Below are 21,374 nucleotides of genomic sequence, written 5' to 3'. Positions count from 1 at the left end.
GGTATTAGGCACAGGTCATTCTCTGTCAAGGACTTGGTGACCTCAGCTGAGGCTCAGGCACTCATTTCTGTTACAGATCCTACAGCTGAATTTTGATGCTTTGTTGTGAACATTTTAATAAAGACAGCAAGGTTACTGATATAGAAATATATTAGTGTTTGGTCTTTGTTTGCCCAAGAGAAAGAAGTCACCTGGGAGAGTGAATCCTGACTTGATAGCTCTACTCTAGGGAGCACTAGCCATGTAGCATTTGAATCCCAAGATATACCTTGTAAATTAAACTACCAAAAGAGCAGTATCTCTAAAACAGCAGTGTGAGTGGAATGGGCCAAGACTTCTTACACCTAAACTCTAGCTGAATTCTGGTGGTTCTTCACACATTTGCATAACCCTAAATACTGTTACAAAATTATGCTTATTCTTTCAAGCCATCATTTATGTTTCAATCCCATTTATACTTCTAGGCATGAAGAAACAAGTGCCTCCCAATTACTCTCATTGCCTTCTCTCTGACATTAGTGACTAAGACAGCAGTGAGAGTGTATCTGATTGCATGGCTATAACCACTTGTGCTCCTTGCCTTAGAGGATATGACCCTCCCTCTTGGACCTCCTCCAGGCTGGACCTTCCCTGCACAAAGTCACATGAGGTGAGCTGCAGTGTTGACAATGCAGATATGGGTCTTTAAGCCACAAGAAAGACATACACTGTAGAGGGGGGAAACCAGGGCAGTTGATTGCAATGGCAGCTCGTACAGACTGAAGGGGGTTATTCACCTGGAACGTCTAAATCCAGACATGTCAGAGTGGGAAGCTTCATCAATTAGTGGAGTCACAATTTTCTCTGTCATGTCGGTCAGTACAGTAAAGGTGGGTTCCACGATGAAGTCAATGAAACCTGAGCAGAAACACAAGCAGAGTCAATAGGCAAGAGGAGGATTTATATGGAGTCTCTGCTTCAGTGAATATAGATGACCACACTGTAAATGACAGTAAAAAATTATAACTTAAAAGAGGGATAGGAAAATACCAGAAAGGGAAAATAATAGAAAGGGAAAATAATAGAAAGGGAAAACTGAGCTATACATTAATCCCTGACCCACAATCCTAAGTATAGAATGCAGTAAAAGATACCTATTTAAACATTGGAAAGAAACTCTGGCAAATTAGAACATAAATAGACTCATCAAGACTTGTTTTATAAGAGAAATCGTGTGATATTGAAGTAAAATTCCTAGTTGATTTAAATAAAACTTAAAAGTAAAGTTTACTTTCAAAGAACTTCCTCAAAGAAGAGAATAATTATAACAGTAATAATACCAGTGAGCTTAAACCACCCTTACTGCATATCAGTATGTTGCTGTGAATTCTCTCTCCTCAGTGCTTGGCCACCTTTTTCTTGTTGATAATAAAACAGATCTAGATGCTTTTCCCACATTTTCTAATATTAAAACAAAACAAAACAAAACAAAACAAAACAAAAAAACCAAAAGGAAAAAAAAAGACCAAAATATTTTCTACTTCAGTATACACCTTGACAGAGATGAATATGGCTCTGATCTGAATGTTGGGAAGTGCAGACTGAAGAGCCCTGTGGCCATAAGATCATGGGATGAAGGAAAATCCAAACCACATGGATAAAATGTGGAAGTGAAAAGCTTACAGTAGCTTACACATTTCTCTAATTCTTTTAGAACTTCACTTATGAAATTACTTAGTGCTCAGGTAGCCAAGAAAACAACAAAGTCCTTAGTCCCTCCTAGGGCACGTTGGAATCCAGGTTACAATTACTGCTGTTACAAATCCCTATTTTTACAATGATTAGATTTTTAAAATTATCAACAATTAATCATTCTTTAATAATATTGCAATTTCTCTGACCAGGGCATGATATATTTATATAGCACTGATGATTGTACATCATAATTGAACAATAAAAGCAGAGATCATGTGGTTCAGGCACCTGAATTCACAGATGCATCAATCTACATCTTGAGTGTAAAGCAGTTGAATATCTTCCTAGTTTCCTTTCCCTCCACGTATTTTTGCTAATTTTTTAAAAGGAAGGATTATTTGGTGCATTTTCATGCCAATCAACTTTCAAACAATATTCTGTAAATCTGGAAACACATGCAGTTTTATGTGAACATGTGCCTCCATAACCCAGGGTCAGTCTTATCTATTAAAATTCAGGAAAAAAGAATTCCCAGGGAGTTAATCAGAAATGCATGCAGTATAAAGCTTGAATACAGGAAATTGTATGCTGGATCGCAACCCAGACAGTCCCAGATAACTTCACATAATCTTTTGTAAGCAATGAAAATTTTACTGACTGAGAACAGTGTTGTGTACCAAAGGAATCCTAAGGATGATAAGAACTTGATTTATATATTTGTGTGTGTCTGTCTATATGTCTCTTCTATTCTCCTTCAATCAAAAACTTATTTACCTCTTAATGACCAAAGAAATCCAAGTCATACTACCTTGTCATTCTGCTCAGCAAGTAATACCACTGCCATTTGCACCTTCGCCACTAACAACCCTGAGACATGTAAATCTCTGATATCAGACACATGAATGTATCACTAACTTCAGCAGCAAGACACTGGGATCTGTTTTGTGACGTACTGAACAGCTGCACATAAACACATTAAACAGTTGTGTTTAAGAATCAAGTTTTCCTTGTGAGTGGTCTTGCATCTCATCAACACAGATGAGGTCCTCAAAGGAACCACAGGTAAACACATTCAAATACATACGACAACTTTTCTTTGATAAGTGGTATTTTTCCTCTATTCCCTATAACATGAATAAGTTATTCAAATATGTTATCTTAAAATTTGGATTATTATAAAGTTGGAATCAAAATTGCTGTTGTAGAAAATATTTATGACTTTATTAAAAATTATGTAACTTTTGCCCTATTCCCACTTTTGCCTCTTCTCCTGTTGTATGCTCTTATTCTTTACCTGAGGATTTAAAGACAGTGATTAAGTTTGCTACTTAAAACCCTGAATATCAAATAATGATCCTGAGTTTTAAAGCCTATTAATACTAATGACTAGTTTATCATCCTTTTCCTCCTTCAACAGAATGAGCATGATAAACATTTCTGTACCCTAGAGACTAAGATGATTTTACCAGTTGAGTTATTAAGACCATTTTACCAGCTTCATGCAAAGAATAAATTCCAGGCATATGCCTACTGTTCACTCATTACACCTGTGAGCATAACATTGAAAAAATTGGGTAGGTGACAGTTTCTTTAAAGTCCACCATAAAAAAAAAAAAAATCAGCAGCATGTACTCATCAGCCTTTATCCAATGTTTTCTGAAAATGCACTTTTATTCCTTGACAGTATAAGGACAAAATTAAAAACATGCTGTTGCATTTTTCATCTGTAGAAGAGGACAATGACAGTAAAGGCTAATCTTCAGTAACACAAGCTTCCTAGACTTTGAGCTAGAGAAGTTTTAGCTCCTGATATTCTTGTTGGAAAATATTAAAATCTTGGTGTGGTTTTTTTTTTGCAGTTTTTTCTCTCCCCCACTCTGACAAGCAGCTTGACTTCCCAACAAAAATCTCTCCCAATTTCTGCATTTCACTAGAGTACAGAAATATTTGCCATACTTGCTCTATTGAATAAGAAAAAGGATGATAAATTGGTCATTATAGTTAACATTAATAGGTTTTCAAAGTAAAGTTTAATAACTTATATTCACGGGGGTTTTATTTATCAGTTTAAACTGAACATTTTTTTCATAATTTCATGCAACAGGAGAGAGATATTCTTTCCTTTGAGGATTTTTTTCTCTTGGATTGCTTAATTTCATGCAAGTAGTCCATACTGCCAAAACCTTCAGTCTGCATTTGTGAAAACTTACATTAATGAAAATGTATGCCCACTGCTGTTGCATCTACAGTGACCTTACAGCAGCAAACCAGCAACTACAAACAAGTTGAGTCACCAGAACATAATTTCTAGGCTGTGTCCTTGATAAAACCAAAACCACAATTTTATTTCACAAATGACAAAGGTTTTAAATTTGTGAGAATTGATGGCTACTTGGTGCAGATGACAATTACAAAATCACTAAGGTTGGAAAGAACCTTTAAAATTGTCAAGTCCAATCACAATTTGAAATTCAGAAAGAACTTTTGCAAAGAAGTAATTTCTTTCTGCAAGGAAATGTAATTACTGTTCCAGGAAACAATTTTTGAGGCTATTAACTGGATTAATAAATTAATGAAAGGATACTGTATGTCTGAGAATCCAGCCTACAACTTTGAAAGTCTTATCTCAGCAGATAGCCAGAAAACAGGTGGTTTCAGTTTAACAAAAAAGAGGCATAAAAAAAGACACTGTCAAAATGTACTGCAGACTGAGAAATGAATAATTTTATAATGGTAGAAGGCAAAAATAAGGAGTAGTCTATTAATGTCAATGGATTACTAAATATCCACTAAATATCCACAAATAAAATAGCTTATGACTAAATGAGCCTGCCTTTGCCTACTGACAAGTGCCTCTAAGGTATTTGTGATGGTTCAATATAACATTAATTTTGCAGTAGCTTGACACAAGGGGCATTGGAACAGAAGTTTTTTTCATCTTCTGGTCTTCATGAGCAAAGGAGGAGAAAAGGAAAGGACCAGGAAAACTGGTTCCCAAGTATACACAACCTTATGTAGAGGGACCCAGGGGAAGGCACAACTCCTCTTTCCTGTATAGTGAGGAGCATATCTGAAAGCTGATAAAACAGATGTGTAAAAGACATATCTACCTGGACTTTCCCTCACAGCAGCCAGAGGAGAGTTCATCTTCTCCCACAGCACAGCAATAAACGTATGTCCAGGAGTCTTCAACATGAGTTTTAGCTGAGACTATCGTACTTTGGGCTTATTGCTGCTTTCCTCCACCAAGCTACTGGCAGAACACACAGTTATATGGTAGGCTATTGTTCTAGAGGAGTAAATGATACAAGCCTTGTAACCAGGCCAGGCTTGTATAGGGCATTTCAAACTCAAATTCTTAGGTGAATTGTCTAAACTTCCAAAGCCAGAAAAATCTGGGATGCTGTCTCTGAGATAATGGTTGACCATTGTGAGGAACAATGAAATAATTTCAAATAGAAACAGCTCTTAGACAAAAATATGAATCTGTACTTTCCTAGTTTCTGGGAAATCTTTCTTTCATTCTTTGAGAGAAATTTCTTGCTTCAAATTTTTTGTTTGCTTTCTTTATATGTTTTCTGTCTTTCTGTTTTTATCAGTTCTCTCAATTTTAGCATCTGCGTTATCTTTCACTTTTTTATTCCATTTGGCTAGCTATTCTCTAGTTGAGGCTGGAACATGTCCTTCTATCTACTTTGCTTACTTCCAAAGTATAAAAATCCACTCACAAATCCACCTTTTCCATATTCTCTTCATTGCGCCAAACCCCCTGAACAGTTTTACTTCACTTAGCCCCTCTTGTTCTTCCACTGAATGTGATTCTTGTTGCCTCATCCTTCCTCTACTTTTTCACTCAGTAACTGAAGAAGAAGTAGAGAAAGTGTAGTTGGTGAGTCTGCAAAATGATCTCTTTTTCTGAATGGGTGGCACAGAAAAAGGTTTGCTAGTTGCTTGACTTCAGTTAAAAATAACATTTGGTTTAAAACAGGGAGGGAAAGGGTGAAAGGAATACACTGTTTTCTCCAGGTCATCAAAGGAACTGACATTACATTTTCATATGCACCAATGACAGTCATTCACATAATATTCTTGTGTGCCTTGTCTTCACAGCTCACAGAATCATGAAGTGTCATAACCAGGTAATAGTTCAGAGATCAGATAACCAGATCAGAGGTAATTTGGTTACTATATGGAACCATCACCATAAATTTAATGGCTCATCTTTGAAATGGTTGATCTGGGGAAAAGAATGCCATTGTGCCTTATTTCCTCTCTTTAACATAATTCCAAATGAGGAGAACACTAGGATCTTAGCACTATTGAGAAGATGAAGTTTTTCTTTTAAGATGCTACTTTGCACGCACCAAAAGGGACATACCTATTTGAGACTGAGGAACCATAGTAGAGTTCCGATCACACAGAGGAGAGAAGGGCAGCCCTAATTCTGCTTCTTTGTCACCCTGGATAAAAAAATGAGAAGAAATTTTTAAAAAGACAAGACACATTGCACTTTTCATATATTATGTCATGACTGTAAGAGCCTCTCACTTTACTTTATTTAATTAAGTTTGGGTTTGTTAAGATTGGGGGTTTTTTTTAACATAAATTGTGGAGAATTTGAGTCTCACTGGAAAAGTTGTAGTCCAAAGAGAGGTTGGTGAATTCAGCATATTGACTTTTCATTAGAACTTTCCCTGCTTGCTTGGTACTTCTATGCACCAACTAAAAACCACTTGAGCACAAGAATGCTTCTCACTGCAGCTCTCCTGAGGACTCAGTTCTCAGAGCAAATCTTTCATGAGAAAACATCAGTGTCAGGACTGGTTTTTCAGGGCTTGCACATCTGTTTTAGTCTTTCAGATATGGCAGGCTGGATGCAGATTAGCATTTTTTCCCAAAGAAAACACTAACAGTTTTCTATGAGAAAGTAATCTGCTTGGTTGATGTGGGACAAGCTGTGGACATTGACTACCTGGATTTCTCTAAGGCTTTTGATATGATTTCCAATAGCCTCCTCCTAAAGACACTGATGCATTATAGCATAGACAATGGTCCATGCAGCAGATAAAGAACTGGCTGACAAGCCCCAGCCTGTCAAGAAGTGATGGTAAATAGCTTCTTCTAAAACTAGCAACCTGTTGCAAGCAGGATACTCCAGCAGTCAATACTAGACCCAAGGCTGTTTAATATCTTTATAAGTGATCGGGATGATGGGATGAAGTGTACCCTGGTGAAGGTTTGTTGATGATACCAAATCTAGTAGGAAATGGAACACTTATAAAGGGAGAGTCATCCTGCAGGTAGACCTGGATAGGCTAGAAGAGTGGGCTCCCAAGAACCTTATGGAGCTCAACAAGGACAAATGTAAGGTCATACACCTGGGAAAACATAATCCAGGACCACAACACTGGCTGGGAGCAACCCAGCTGGGGAGCAGCTCTGTGGAAAAGGACCTGAGAGTCCTGTTGGACAATAAGCTAATACGAGTGAACACAGTGGTGCTCTGGTGTAGAAAACTACAGAATGGTGGGCTGCATTAACAAGGGCATCACCAGCAGAGATAATGAAATTCCACTCTACTCAGCACCTGCAAGGCTGCAGCTGGAATATAGTATTCAGATTTGGTTTTCCCAAGCAAAAAAAAGTAGATAGGCTGTAGAGGGTCAAGAGAAGGGATACAGGGATGATGAAACAACTGCGAAGCCTGTCATGTAAGAAAGGACTGAGAGAACTGTTTTTGCTAAGCCTTGAGAAAAGAAAACTTAAGAGACCTTATTACCATGTTCCAGTATTTAAAGGGTGGCTACAAAGAAGATGGAGACCACCAATTTACAAGAGGCACATGAAAAAATATGGGATAATGGATACAAGTTATTCCTGAAGAGATTCTGATTAGACACAGGATAAAAATTTTTCAGAGTGAGATCAGCCGTTAAAATTATCTCCTCAGGGGAGTGATGTATTCCCCAGCGTTGGACACTTTTAAGATTCAGCTGGATAGTGGGCTGGATCATCTTATCTAGACTGTGCTTTTGCCAAGAAAGGTTGGATCAGATGACCCTTCAGCTTCCTTCCAACCTGGTATTCTGTGTTACTGCGAATATGACATTTCACATTACCTTTAGATTACATTTACATTTTAACTACATAAGTCCAAACATGCCTACCAGCCCTCAGAACTCAAAGTCTTTTTCTAGCATCACAAGATGATAGAAGATCAAGTGTTATAACCCCATATTTCCCAGTTTTCCAGTCTTTTAAGTCACATGTTTCAAAAGGCTCTTTAATTTAATTCAATCACTCTATAACATTGCTTTATGTTGAGAAGACGTATAGGATGACAGAGCCGCAGTACTCCGCACAAAGCATTCAATTAAATAGCCTGTTAAATATACTGTAAATCATTAACTTAAATCAGCAGCTCACTATAATTGTGCTGAACTTTTTGCCAGTGTTCTGACTAATATCAAATAGAAGCTAAAATATTTCAGGAAACTAAGCAGAGAAAATACTTCTGTGGGTATAAGAAGAACTGAATTCTTCTTTTTTCTTTTTATACAACATAGATAAAAAAGGGGCACAAGTTTTAATAGGATTTTTTGTGGAACAACCAGCAATAGTATCATTCTGCTGAAGAACAATTCTGATTTATGTGAGACACTTGGTTTCTAAGCTGTTTGAGCAGCTCCCCAATGGCTAGCTAAAACACATTAGTAGAACTAATTATTTAAGGGGAAATGTTTGCTTTAAGAAATGCTCATAGATGTTGAACATAAAAAAAACCCAGTATTGTACTTAGAATCTTTGACACCTACAACATGATCACTTGGTGTATGAAGACCTGTGTCATGTCACATCTTAAAATACTGGGAAATCAACAGAGCTGGGGATCTTTTCTGATACAGGTTAAGTCAGGCTTTAAGTCTCTGAAGAACAAAAGAATAGGAGAGGAGGGGAGCAAAGGGGAGGGTCTGCAATAAGTGACCATAATGAATAAATATTCAATCCTAGGTCAAGCAAGTTCCTTACAACCATAGTCCCCTTAGCTAGTAGTAGTTCTCAATATCCTGGTTTAAGGATGGTATTCTCCAATTTAGTGCTCCCACTAAAAACCTCAAAACCATGCACTACTCGCTCACTCCCCATTAGCCATTCCCCTCCGGCTGCAGTGGGTTGGAAAGGAGAATCGAAGAGGTAAAAAAGATACAGATCATAACTTAAGAACAATCTCCTGGAAACATCAATGATATAAGAAAATAAAGAGTAACAGCTACAATATGAATAGCAAAATTTTACAAGAGAATGACAGGTGATTCACATGCAGATGCTCAGCATGAAGCCCAATCTGACTGCCACCACACCATCCCAACCCACAAGAAAGCCCTTCCTCCATCCCAGGAAAATTATGTGAAGTGTTATAGAATAAACTCTGGGTTCTAGCCATGCCTCCTCTGGCTGCTGTAAAAATTACCCTGTCCTGTTCAGAACCAGGACAGTACACACCCCTTATTCTATACTATGTGCATTATGCCCAGATCCTACACTTTCCAACTATACACACATATATATCTCAAATATATATATATATATGTATGTATTTACAAGCACTATTATAATTTTTGTAGTAAATGGCCATCCCTCCAAGATGTCTGTTGAGTTATTTAGTCCATGACTGTGGATTCTATCCATCCTAGGTGTCTTCAAGGGCAGGAGGGCTGGTGGGCTGTTGAATGGTTGCAAGCTGCATCAGGAGTTCACAACTGGTGCATCTGGAGCACTCCATATCCATTGTTCATGGTGTTGGCATACAGAGGCAGTGTCATTCAGCAGCCAACATTACACAATTCAACATTACAGACTGTTCTCACCCAAAAATCAAATCTTTTTGAAGTATACAGAATGTTTCCCTGTTACTCTGCATTACACACCAAGTGCATCCAGATCCTTGAGCAAAACAATCCCACATTTGCTTGAGGAAGGACTAAGCCAAATTGTCTTTCCAAACATATTCCTCATATGCACCACAGGTACTTTGTCCCCTTCTAAGGTACGTGGAAGTTTTAATTGAATGGGGGGAGGTCTAGTAGCAGAATCTCTATTATCGACTAACCAAATGGCCTCCACAAAATGTACATCCCAATGTTTGAATGTCCCATCACCTATGGCTTTCAATATGGTTTTTAATAGCCCATTGTCTCATTTAATATTCCCAGAGGCTGGTGCATGATAGTTAATAGGACACACCCATTCCATACCATGCTCTCTGGCCCAGGTGTCTACGAGGTGATTTTTAAAATGAGTCCTGTTGTCTGACTCAATTCTTTCTGGGGTGTCATGTTGCCACAGGACTTATTTTTCAAGACTCATGATGGCATTACAGGCCAGAGGCACAGAGGCATGTGGTGCAGAGCACACCTGGTGTTTCTACCACTGCAAGTACAAAGTACTTTCTTGGTGGGTTTGGGAGAGCATGGTGTAATCAATCTCCCAGGCCTCCCCATATTTATATTTCAACCACTGTCCCCCATACAACAGAGACTTTACGCACTTGGCAGACCAAGTGTGCATTTCACAGCTGTGGATAACCTGAGAGATATGATCCATGGTTAAGTACTCCCTCAATCACAAGCCCATCTCCTCCCTGTTGCATCTCTTTCTTGATGATCTGAGGCATCATGGCCCCACCAAGCCAGAAGTAATTCACCTTTATTCTGACAATCCAGGTCCACCTGGGACAATTGAATCATGGCAGCTCTATCCACCTATCCACTGTTGCGTTGCTCTTCAGTAGCCCAATTCCTGAGTATACTTGTATCTATATGACTTAGTTTTACAAGCCAGGCAGCAATGTCTTGCCACATTTCAGCAGTCCAGATGGGTTTACTCCACCTAGCCAACTGGTCTTTTTCCATTGGTCTGTGGGCCACCCCTAGAAAGAATGCATTTGTTACCATCCACAAGTCAGTGTAGAGGTAGAGCTCTGGTCATTTCTCTTATTCTAAAACTAAAGCCAGCTGGACATCTTACAACTATGCAGCCTAGATCCACTTTGTCTAATTTCTGCAACTCATCACACAGAACTACATATAGCAGCTTTTGATTTTCAGAATATTCCCACAAATACAGCAGAACCATCAGTAAAGAATGCATATCATTTTTCATTTTCTTGTAGCTGATTATATATGATAGGATCTCCTCAGCATGTGTCATCTTTTCCTTCTCCAATGATGATAATAGTCCAAAATTTTTGCCTTGAGGCAATTCCTGTTCTTTGATTTTGCCTTCAGACCTATACCCCTGGGCAATTAGGGGTTTTTAATTTGAGTTTTCTGAGTGATCAGCACAAACCACTCTGCATGCATCTGAAACATAATTTGTGAAAAGGACTTTCCTTTTAAACATCGAGACCAGAACAAGCTATCAGGGTGCCAGGAGGAGCTGTGCTTCAGTGACACTCATTTCTGAAACAGCTAGAGCTCCTTCATATACTGCTAGTACCTCTTTTTCAGTTGAGGTGCAATAGGCCCCATATCCTTTGTATTCCAGACTCCAGAATCCCAAGCATTACCTACAAGTCTCCCAGGGTACCTTCTACCAGAAATTACAGGAAGGACTATGCTCCCTGGCTGCATTATGCAGCATATTTTTCACATTTTGTCCTGTCATACCTGGGCCTCTCGTTCCCAAGGAATCTCCTGTTTAATTTGTAACAAAGCTTGTTGCTGTTCAGGACCCCACTTAAAATGTTTCTTCTTCTGGGTCACTTGATAGAGAGGGTTTACAATCTGACTGTAATCTGGAATATGCATCCTTCAAAAACCCACAGTACTGTGGAAAGCTTGTGTTTCCTTCTTGCTGACTGGTGAGGACACAGCTACTATTTTGTTGACTATGTCCACTGGAATCTGAAGATTTTACTCATAATCTTGCTATTTTACTCATAAAAAGTGATATTCCTGGGTAGGTCCCTTGACATTGCTTTATGGAAAAATCAACCTTCAGGAGGATATGGATTATCTTCTTTCAAAAAGCTCTCTATATTGTGTTGCACCATACAATAATCGCATCAAACATGTCGCAAGTGTTCTGGAGATCCATCCTCTTCAAGTTCAGTCTGGATCAGTCCATAGCAAATACTGGGGCAGTGCTTCCATTCCTGGGGCCATCAGTTCCATGAGTATGGGACACCTCTCCAAGAAAAAGCAAACTGTGGGCTGCACTCTCTTGACAAAGAAATGGAAAAAAACACATTAGCAATGTACATGGTGGCACCATTCTGCTGCCTCGGACTCCAGATCATCCTCAAGTTCCAACATATCCATCACAGCAGCTCTCAGTGGTAGTGTGACTCTTTTCAAGATACAGTAGTCCACTGTCAGTCTCCACTGGACTTACACACTGGCCATATGGGGCTATTAAAGGGTGATTGAAGCTTCCTGATCATTTCCTGGCTCTCCAGTTCATGAATTGTCTCACAGATGAGGGTCACAGAGTCCCAGTTGTTGTGGTATTGTTGATGATGCAGTGTTGTGGGTGTGATCAGTACCTGTTGTTCTTCAACCCTCAGCAGTCCCACAGTAGAAGAGCCCTCAGAGAGACCAGGCAAAGTATTCAGCTGTCTAATTTCCTCTGTCTCCACAGCAGCTATTCCAGAAGGCCAACAATGTCCTCTTGGGTGCTTGAAATTACCCTCTCCTGAGTTAATCTATGCCAAAGATACACGAGGCTTCTGGACCAATCAGAATTGGGGTGTTTCTGACTTTTATTTCCAGTCAGGCTCACTATAATTTCCAGTTACAGTCATATGTTGAGATCCCCCTGCCACCTCACAAGCACAGGTTCTGCCCCTACAGATCTTGATGGCATCAGGGTATATTATGTGCCAGTGTGAATTAAAGCCTTATACTCTTGCAGGTCTGATGCACAAGGCCATCAGATCCACACAGCCCAATAGATAGGGTAGCCACTTTCATCCTGCTGGAGGCAGAGCTCCTCTAGTTCTAGTCATAGTAGTCATTTTTCATGTCTTGTAAATATGAACTGGATGTCAAGAGGGTCAGAAGTAACATTCCATTGTGTCTGACAACTTGCCCACTGGAAATGGAAGCAGCACTTATCCTTGAAGAATTTCCTGTGGTGGCTGTCCTTCTTCTCAACTCACACACCTGTGCTGCTAGGACAGAGGTAGGTTTTCCATCCCACTTTCTCATGTCTTCTCTGTGGTCTAATAAAACTTGTGTACCCTTTCTGTCAAGCCAGTGAGTGCATGCTTCCAATAGCAGAGACTGTGGTCCATACTGGAGAAGCATAGGACATTTCCTCTCAAAGATGCTTGAATCTTATGAGTGTGTCCACAAGGAAGGAAAAAAATCATTTCATATTACCATAGCAGTGTAGTAGTGTAGTCTTCACCTGAAGATGTAGAGATGGATGGCCAATATGAAGCCCTCTTTGTTATCTTTCTTTCATTGACATCAATGCTAATGAGTTGGTGTACAACAATGGTATGCTGCATACAAATTTCTGCTACATGAATTGTGTAAGCTGGACCTGATCTGAGTCTGCTAGGCACCGCTTGTTATTTGAATACTCATAGGTTACCACCAACACAGCTACCAGCACCAGTCAGCTAATTCTTTCAGGTACTGGGTACATTTCTCCAGGGCTTTCCCCATGCTTGACCACACTACTAGAACATACTTATGAGAATTAATACCTTTCTCTTACACTTGATTGGAGTTGCTTCAGAGGCCAAGAGTTTGTGTCCTCTTCCCAATCCCTTTGTCAATGCCCACATTCCAGGACAGAGATCCCAGTTATGTGGATTCACTACCAGGATTAGGTACCACAACCTTGTGAACAGACCAAGCAACACTGCAACCAGTGGCTCCATACATAGTTGAACGAATGCTTAGATCAAATTTCTTTCCAACACTCTGGCCACATCTCTTGTTAACTCGGCTCTTTGAGTTCCACAGTGGGTGCCTGTAGAGGAATGGCTAGCTGAGAGAGGTCATGTAGACACGCTGCAGCTGGATAGCAGCAGGACGCGTAGTCAGCCCTTATCTATATAGTCAGGGGCACCGTGTCCTTGAGTGTAGCTGCTGGACAATATCAAGATGTGTAACAGGAGCCATAGGAATGCAGAGGTGGGAAGTAGTTAATGCTTTATCATGTAACCAATAGTGAGCTCGCTTTAGCACTATGCATGAGCTTCATTAAGCATGCTATAAATTGTATAAACTCTTCTAAATAAACTGAGTTTTGCTGATCAGTTGTATCGATTGCGGCATTTCTCCTGCCGACCGTGACAGGTGCCAAACTAGGTTGTTTTAGTTTAGGAAGGGTATTCTTCAACTTAGTGCTCCCACCAAAAAACTCAAAACCATGTTCTGCTCACTTATTTTTCTCTTCCCCTTCCCCTCACCCTCCCCCTTCGGTGGGCTGGAGAGGACAATTGGAGGCCCAAAAGGTTAAGATTAGCAATTGAAATAACAATAATCTACTGGAAACAGCAATAAGATAAGAAAGTTCAAGAGAGAGGAAGCAATTCAGATGCAAATGCTCACTGAACACCACCCCAACCCATAAAAGAGCCCTTCCTCCATCCCTGGAAAATAAAGATCGATGGAATAGAATAGCCTCCATGTTCTAGCCATGCCACCTCCTGGCTTCTGCAAAAATTAACCCTGTCCTGTCCAGAACTGGGACATCAATTTGCGAGAAGTGTGTCTGCTTTTCTTCCAATATCAAGTAGGGATGTGCTCAATTGATCTAGTACTGAATAACTTCAAGGAATAGAAATCTATGCTTCATGTTAAGCTTAATGGTTTTCCTGAAGAGGAAATTAATATTGGATCTGAATTTGAAATTACAATACGGATTTTATATACAGCTTCATCTAAAAGTGTTATTCTTCTTACAAAACTAAAGTAGAAGTTGTTGGCTGGAATTAAAATACTCCTTTAAATATATAAAAAAATAGTTTTGTCTTCATTACATTTGTAAAAAAAAATCAAAACTCAGAGATTTTGTGGTCTCACATCTTAATGTGAGGTAATCTTAATTCCTTCAGAAGTCTAGCAGTCATGTATCGTAACGTATCTAGTATAACTTTGAGCTAGAAAAGCATAAATACGCAAAGATTTCCCCCTAAAAATCATGCTAAACCATCCTACTTGCATAAGCCTCCTGTCTGGCAAGACAGAATCAGTGGCAGGAATGAGCTATCTTATCTGCTTCCACCCAGTAAAATGATCCTTGGTTTAAAAAACAAACTAAAGTATTAATTTAAAAACAAATTTTGGCAATATCCTTGTAAAAAAAAAAAATTGAAAAATTACTGCAGTGCCTTTAAAAACAAATACTACTTTTTAAAATTGTCAGAACTTTTAAAGAATTGTCATTTTTTTCCCTTTTACATTTAGATTTACTATAGAACATGAAGTGTTTGGACTTTGCAGGGAAAATAAGCATTTAAGTGCTAGCAATGCTTTGGTTAGTAATTCGTACTGGAGAAAAGTATCCTATACACTCCTTAAGTGATCTGTTTGCTTTTACTTTTTCTTTTTTTTTTTTTATTAATTCCTTAGATGCTTTTTATTAATCACTTGAGAAGCTTGTAACTATCACACAGAGCTCAATGATTTTTCTAGATTTGTGGGTCTGTCAACAGGTGGTCAACTATGAACTATAATTTTGATCAGTTCACTCCTTTTAAAGTAAGAGCAAAGTAAGCATTTTTCACATCCATCATAAAAATGTAAGTAGAGTTCCATAAAGTACAGCCACACAGACATGGTTTTATGGTTCTAGAGCTAAGTAGAGTGACATATATTCCATATTTTCCTAATATGAAAGACATATTAGCTTCCCAAATTATAATTTCTACTATGTAGATAATGTTTATATGTATAGGGAATGTAGCAGACGCTAGCTTCCTAAGACGCATAATAGTCAGTGCTAATGGTTCTAGAGGAGAAAGCTTCATACTATTTAGAAGGTTCTTAAAAACATCAGAGAAAAGGAACATTCCCGTGTTAATATTTTCCTACTTCCTTACCCAATCATACACACTCTCTCTCAACTGCAGGAGAAAAAGAACTTCCCTAGCTTTACCTGTCTGAAGAACTCCTCTAGCAGACACATGGTCCAGCGATGATGGAGATCCCAGGTCTTGGCTGGATGACTGATATCTGCTGTATGTAATAACAGTGATAAGGCTTTCGGCTTGTCAATTCTGAAAACCCAAAGGATCAAAAAAATTAATTGTCTGCTCTTGCAGGGAAGATTGACAAAAAAATCTTACCTACAGGAAAATAAGGTAATTAGAATCTTTGACCAGGACATTTGTGAAGTGGTTTCTCTGATCATAAAATCAGACAACTCTGTCTTATTTCTCCAACATACATGCTTCCTCCTTTAAAAGAGATACTAAGAAATAAAAAAAAAAAAAAAAAAAAAAATTGCTCAGTCTGGCTCAGCAGCTTTCCAGGCTTGCTTGTCTGAACTAATAGTCTTGAAGAGCTGCTCTGTTCCCCATTTCATTGGTGCTGTGTTTTATGCAGCTTAGAAGAGAAAATGGTCCATATCATCCCACTGTAATGAACAGTGCGGATCTCTGGGGCTCTGACAAGTCTACAACATAACTGATAGAAAATCTATGTGAGTACAGAAGGGAATCCTGATTTCACAGAAAAAAATCTGGTGATTTCTTACAACCATAACCTAAGAGGCTAGCCCAAGAGCCCAGTAAATAATGCTTTCTTGGTATGTGTGTTCTCATTTTTTAATTCTGCTTTTTGGCTATCCAAAATGGTTAAAAGAGTTGTAGCTTCTGAGGGGATCAGGTGGCTAGCCACACCCTTCTCTGATACAGGTGTAATTCTGATATAGGTATAATTCTGATACAGGTATATTTCTGGGAGACTCTGGACATAACTGTGTCCAGGGTGAAAAACTGACCATCACTCAGAGCAATCTAGAAGGAATTTTTTTGGAAGAGCTGTGGATAAAATATTACAGCTTCCAGTGGCATACTGAAAAGAAGAAAAGGCTTCCTCCATACTGCTTATTTTCCAGTCCTTGCCTCAGTGGATCTCATGCTTTCATCTCTGGCCCCTTCCAGGAGTGACCGTTGATACTATCTTCATAAGGACAAAATGGAAGTTATATTCTGCAGGTCTTATAACCTCAGTTATTGAGGTCACTAATGAATCCTTGATGTTATCCACCAGAAGGCTTTGGGCCACCACCACAGAATATAGATGTGCATATAGGCATGTCTCATCCCTCCCTAAGTGAATTAATTCAAAATTCAACAGCAGAATTAATGCTGTAGATATAAAAGAAAGAGTGGGACTCTGAAGAGGTGCTTTTGAAGTTAAACACATTGGCAACGCACCAGCTGAAATGCAGCCTCCTCACTGCACTATGTTGTAAAGTGACTCACCCTTCTGGTTGCTGCAAAGCATTCTTCATAGCTTTGATTTGCTGGAAGTGACAGGACATATCGGTAGCCAACACCATCTCAATAACTAGAGCTCTAAATTCCCTTTTGGATAGCATCACAAGGAGAGCAGCAAGGAAAGAGAAGCAAAAAACCCAGCATCAGGCACACTCCAGTGTATTTTGTTATCTGCAAATTAGTGACAGCAATATCCTTGTATGTAACTCTTTATTCCTCTTTCAGGGATGGGGAAGACGATGAAGGATTTTCTGCGCAAGCACAGAAATGGGAGGGATGCAAATTAAGCCAAGTGGCTAATCCTTGGTAAGAGAAATATTAGATGTTTTCTGAAGATCACATCGGTATTAGTACTCCCAATTCAGCACAAACTTCTGAAATTGTTTTCTTTTCTAGGACATTCTTACAAGGAAAGGGAAAGATTGTTTAAAACCTTAGGTAATTTGATTCAACTGGTTGATAGGCATGTTTAAAGTTGACTTATATGGTGGAAAATCACCACATTAAAAAAAATTGCCTAGTATATATGATCCATATATGAAATAAAGGCCTTTGAGAACTAGCCCTTCTTCCCTGCTATTGCTAATTCAGACTTTTCCTGTATGAGATTTTGTTAAGCAAACTTGCTGTCCTGTTTCTTTTTTCTAGAATGGAGTTAATTTTCTTCTTAGCTGGTACAATGCTGTGTTTGAGGTTTAATATGAGAATTATGTTGATAACACACTGATGATTTTTGTTGTTGATAAGCAGTACTTACTCCAAATCACAGACTTCTGGGTTTCCCATATTCTGACAGTGAGCAAGTGTACAAGAAGCTGGGAGGGAACATAGCCAGGACAGTTGATCCAAACTGGCCAAAGGCATATACTATACCATAGAACATCATGCCCAATATATAAACTGGAGCCAGTGATCACTATTTGCTGACAGACTAGGCATCAGTCAGCAGGTGGTGAGCAATAGTATTGTTCATCATTATTTCTTTCAGATGTTATTTTTCTCTCTCTCATATTTTTGTTATTATTATAATTATTGTCCTCATCATAATTAGTAGTAGTCGTAGTATTATGGCACTAGTTTAGATTCCAGTGGAAATTTCTCTGAAGACGCTATGGATGTCCTGAACAGTTTAAAATATCAGAATATTCTGATCTAGCACACAATACAAATTTATTTTCTTTTACTCTCAGTTAAGGTCTCTACTGTTTAGGAGAGGAAGAACAGCTCAAGTTTAGCATACCAGCTCAGGATTTCGAAGATACAGAAATGGGCCAGCATTCATTAAAAAATCTTATCCTTTTTATTAATGTCTCATGAAGTCAATTTTGATGATTTCTCTCTTACCTGTAATAACTGTGCTCAAATTTCAGCCCCCGGCCACCATTGTGTACAGACCAAAGACTGCTGTGCTTACCTAGTCCAATGGATGGCACATAATGATGCTTCACCACCAGAGTTCTGCAACACTGATGGTATCAGATAGCCTTGGTCTTCACCCCCTACAACCACTTCCTCCTCCCAACCCATAAGTACAATCAGATGCATAGTTAACGGCGTTCCAACTAATTATATGATGGATGAAAAGTAACTATTTTTTTATAATTTCTTTTTTTTGCCAGTCCTGGTCAGTTCCCATCAACACAAACATCTCTGTCAATACAACCAAGAGAGAAGAACCTGAATGCATAGCAATATACTTTTACAAGAATATGGTGTGATAATACAGTGGGAACAGTTAATGCTGGGAAGTGGCAGAGTTTTCACTACATCCTCTGGACTATAACTCCATCATACTGCTCTGCATGGGCTATTTTGTGTGTAGCTTATTGCAGTAGGAATACAAAAGCAAAGGGCTCAGTTCAGGCAAATGAGTCAGTGATTGCAGTGCAAGAATGTACATATGCTTACAAGCACACAGATATTACTTTCCCTTTCATACACATGAATCTGGAACATGCATATCCTCTGACCTCTGCACATATTTCAGATCATCATTTTCTTTGAAACAGAGATGAAAAATACTTCAGACATGCTAAAAAATACAGGATTTCACTATTGAAAAGTTTTTATTTGTCACTTTAAACAACAGGCATCACAACAGCATGTGACTTTGAACTCCAGGGCTCTTCTGGCTTTAAGGTCTTTAACCTCACAGCCAGTAGGGAGCATGCCATGCTGTCAACTATCTTTTTACACCTAAGTTTCTAATCAACAGCTTTGTTTGGTTTCTTCCCTCATGGAGTTGACTGCCAGGTATTCAGCACAGCTTACAGGAACACACACTTGCACCATGGAACACACTAAACTGACAGGCTTGGCACACCTCAAAGAATTCATCATCAAGCTTGCTCTGAACATAAATAAAAACATTAAGGCTTTTTGGTATATGTTGCTTTGGTTTGGTTTAGGGGGGTTATTTTTACGTATGGAGATTTTTTTAGCCTGCTGTATTGTCTCTCTCCTCTTAGAGTAGGGAACCACTCCAACTCTTAATCATGTATTTCATGTCCTTCCAGTTATCTCTTTTTTAACACTTGCCTTGCTCTATTGTGCCCTGAGACAATGTCTTGGTTTGCAATATTTAACCAAAAATCTGTATTCTATTTCCATCTATTGAAACTGACTGGGGCGGTGTTTTCTTTATTTCTTGTATAACCCATTCCTCATTACTCCAGGGGGAGGGGGCAGGTGCCTTCTGCTAACAGGCCAGCTGTTAAAACCATGTGCAGTAATTCCTTATCTCTTCCACAACTCATCCTCCCTCCGGGGGATATCTTCTGTTAATGGGGCATTAAGGCTCACCACTTGACTGATACAATTACATCATCTCATTTTGAGATGCTCCACCCAGTGGGAGGAGCCAACCATTCCTATCTAGAGAAAAAATGGGAGTCCTAAACACCAAGGCAGCCTGTTTTTCACTGGATTCCAGAGGAAGATTGGAGCCATCTCATCACCACTGGACTCTTTCTACAGGATAATCTCTACTCCAACAGAACCACATCTGTTACTCTGGGAAGATTTATTTGGACTGCTTCCAATATCCTGACCAACAGGGTGTCAGGTCGTATCTCTGACTCTGTCAAGGGTTTCTAGGATTTTTATTTGTTTGCTTGCTTGTTTTTTTTACTACTACATTTGTATTTTTAATATTCCTAGTATAAAACTGTTATTCCTATTCCCATATCTTTGCCTGAAAGGCCCTAATTGCAAAATTATAATTATTTGCAGGGAGGGGGGTAACATTTTCCATTCCAATGGGAGCGCCAACTTTCCCTAGCAGGTACCTGTCTTTCCAAACCAAGACAGACAGAAAAAAAACCACTTCAGCCCTAGTGCATCACAGGGCTAAATGAAATATCAGTCATTCATTCACATGTGCTTTTTTTCACATCAGGAATGAAAACCAAGATTGCTTTGTTTATACATGTCGTGATATCAGTTTATAGAAAGATAATATCAGAAGTAATAAAGATCATTTCAGATGTATATTCGTTGTTGTTTGCCTGTCCTGGTCTGAGCTGCTGTTTCTGAAGGCTTATTAATTGTCATTGTGGAGTCGGAGACAGGAACGCAACATTAATGCACTTGAGTTTGTGCAGTGACCACACCTTTATTGTCCAGCAGCTCCTTTTATAGGGCTTTCAAATTTCCCACGCTTACAGACATGACTGGTCAAGGGTTTCAACTCCGCCTAGCTCACTGGCCAGTGATATGGGAGCATCCATGCTTCAAAGCAGTTGGCTTAGGTGGGTCTTTTCCACATTTCACCAGTACAGACCAGAATCCCTGCTATATGAAGCAGGAATCCCAGAGCTAGGGAGAGGGAGTACACTTCATGAGGCAAGCTATGGTTCTTCCTCCGTGAATATGGAGAATACATGAGAAGATGGGATGGAAAACCCACTTCCATCTTAGCAGCATGGGTACATAAACTAAAAGAAGAAACTACTAACAAAGGAAACTTGGCAAGAATGAATTTAGCTCCAGTTTCCTCTGCATGTGTTCTTCGGCAGAACAGAAGTGAAGATGACTTGTCTGATCCCCTTGAAGGGACCCCCAGAATGTATGCCCAGGGAGTGAATGATTGCCAGAACTAGAAGGGCTCTGCCTCTAGCCTAATAGAGCCATGGGAAAATCGTATCTATTGAATTGTATGGATCCAATATCCTGGTGCATCAGAACCACAAAAATACAAAGCTTTGACTGACACTGGCACACAATCTACTCTGAT

The 21,374-nt window shown here is 39.2% G+C and overlaps 1 protein-coding gene across 3 annotated transcripts in view; it reads right to left on the bottom strand.

Moving 5' to 3' along the window:
* The window catches only part of PDE1C (phosphodiesterase 1C), a 70,059-nt gene that overhangs the window by 19,586 nt on the left and 29,099 nt on the right, over window positions 1-21,374 (bottom strand). For all 3 annotated transcript variants that reach the window (XM_066323195.1, XM_066323203.1, XM_066323185.1), the window contains exons 7-10: window positions 17,126-17,227; window positions 15,793-15,913; window positions 6,053-6,134; window positions 777-897 (exon numbers count right to left, since the gene is read on the bottom strand). In XM_066323195.1, the coding sequence (XP_066179292.1) occupies window positions 777-897; window positions 6,053-6,134; window positions 15,793-15,913; window positions 17,126-17,227 (426 nt within the window). The remainder of the gene's footprint in view (window positions 1-776; window positions 898-6,052; window positions 6,135-15,792; window positions 15,914-17,125; window positions 17,228-21,374) is intronic.

Source organism: Sylvia atricapilla, chromosome 1 (assembly GCF_009819655.1).
Source record: "Sylvia atricapilla isolate bSylAtr1 chromosome 1, bSylAtr1.pri, whole genome shotgun sequence".
Classification (NCBI taxonomy): domain Eukaryota; kingdom Metazoa; phylum Chordata; class Aves; order Passeriformes; family Sylviidae; genus Sylvia; species Sylvia atricapilla.
This window is presented reverse-complemented; position numbering and strand designations above follow the sequence as displayed.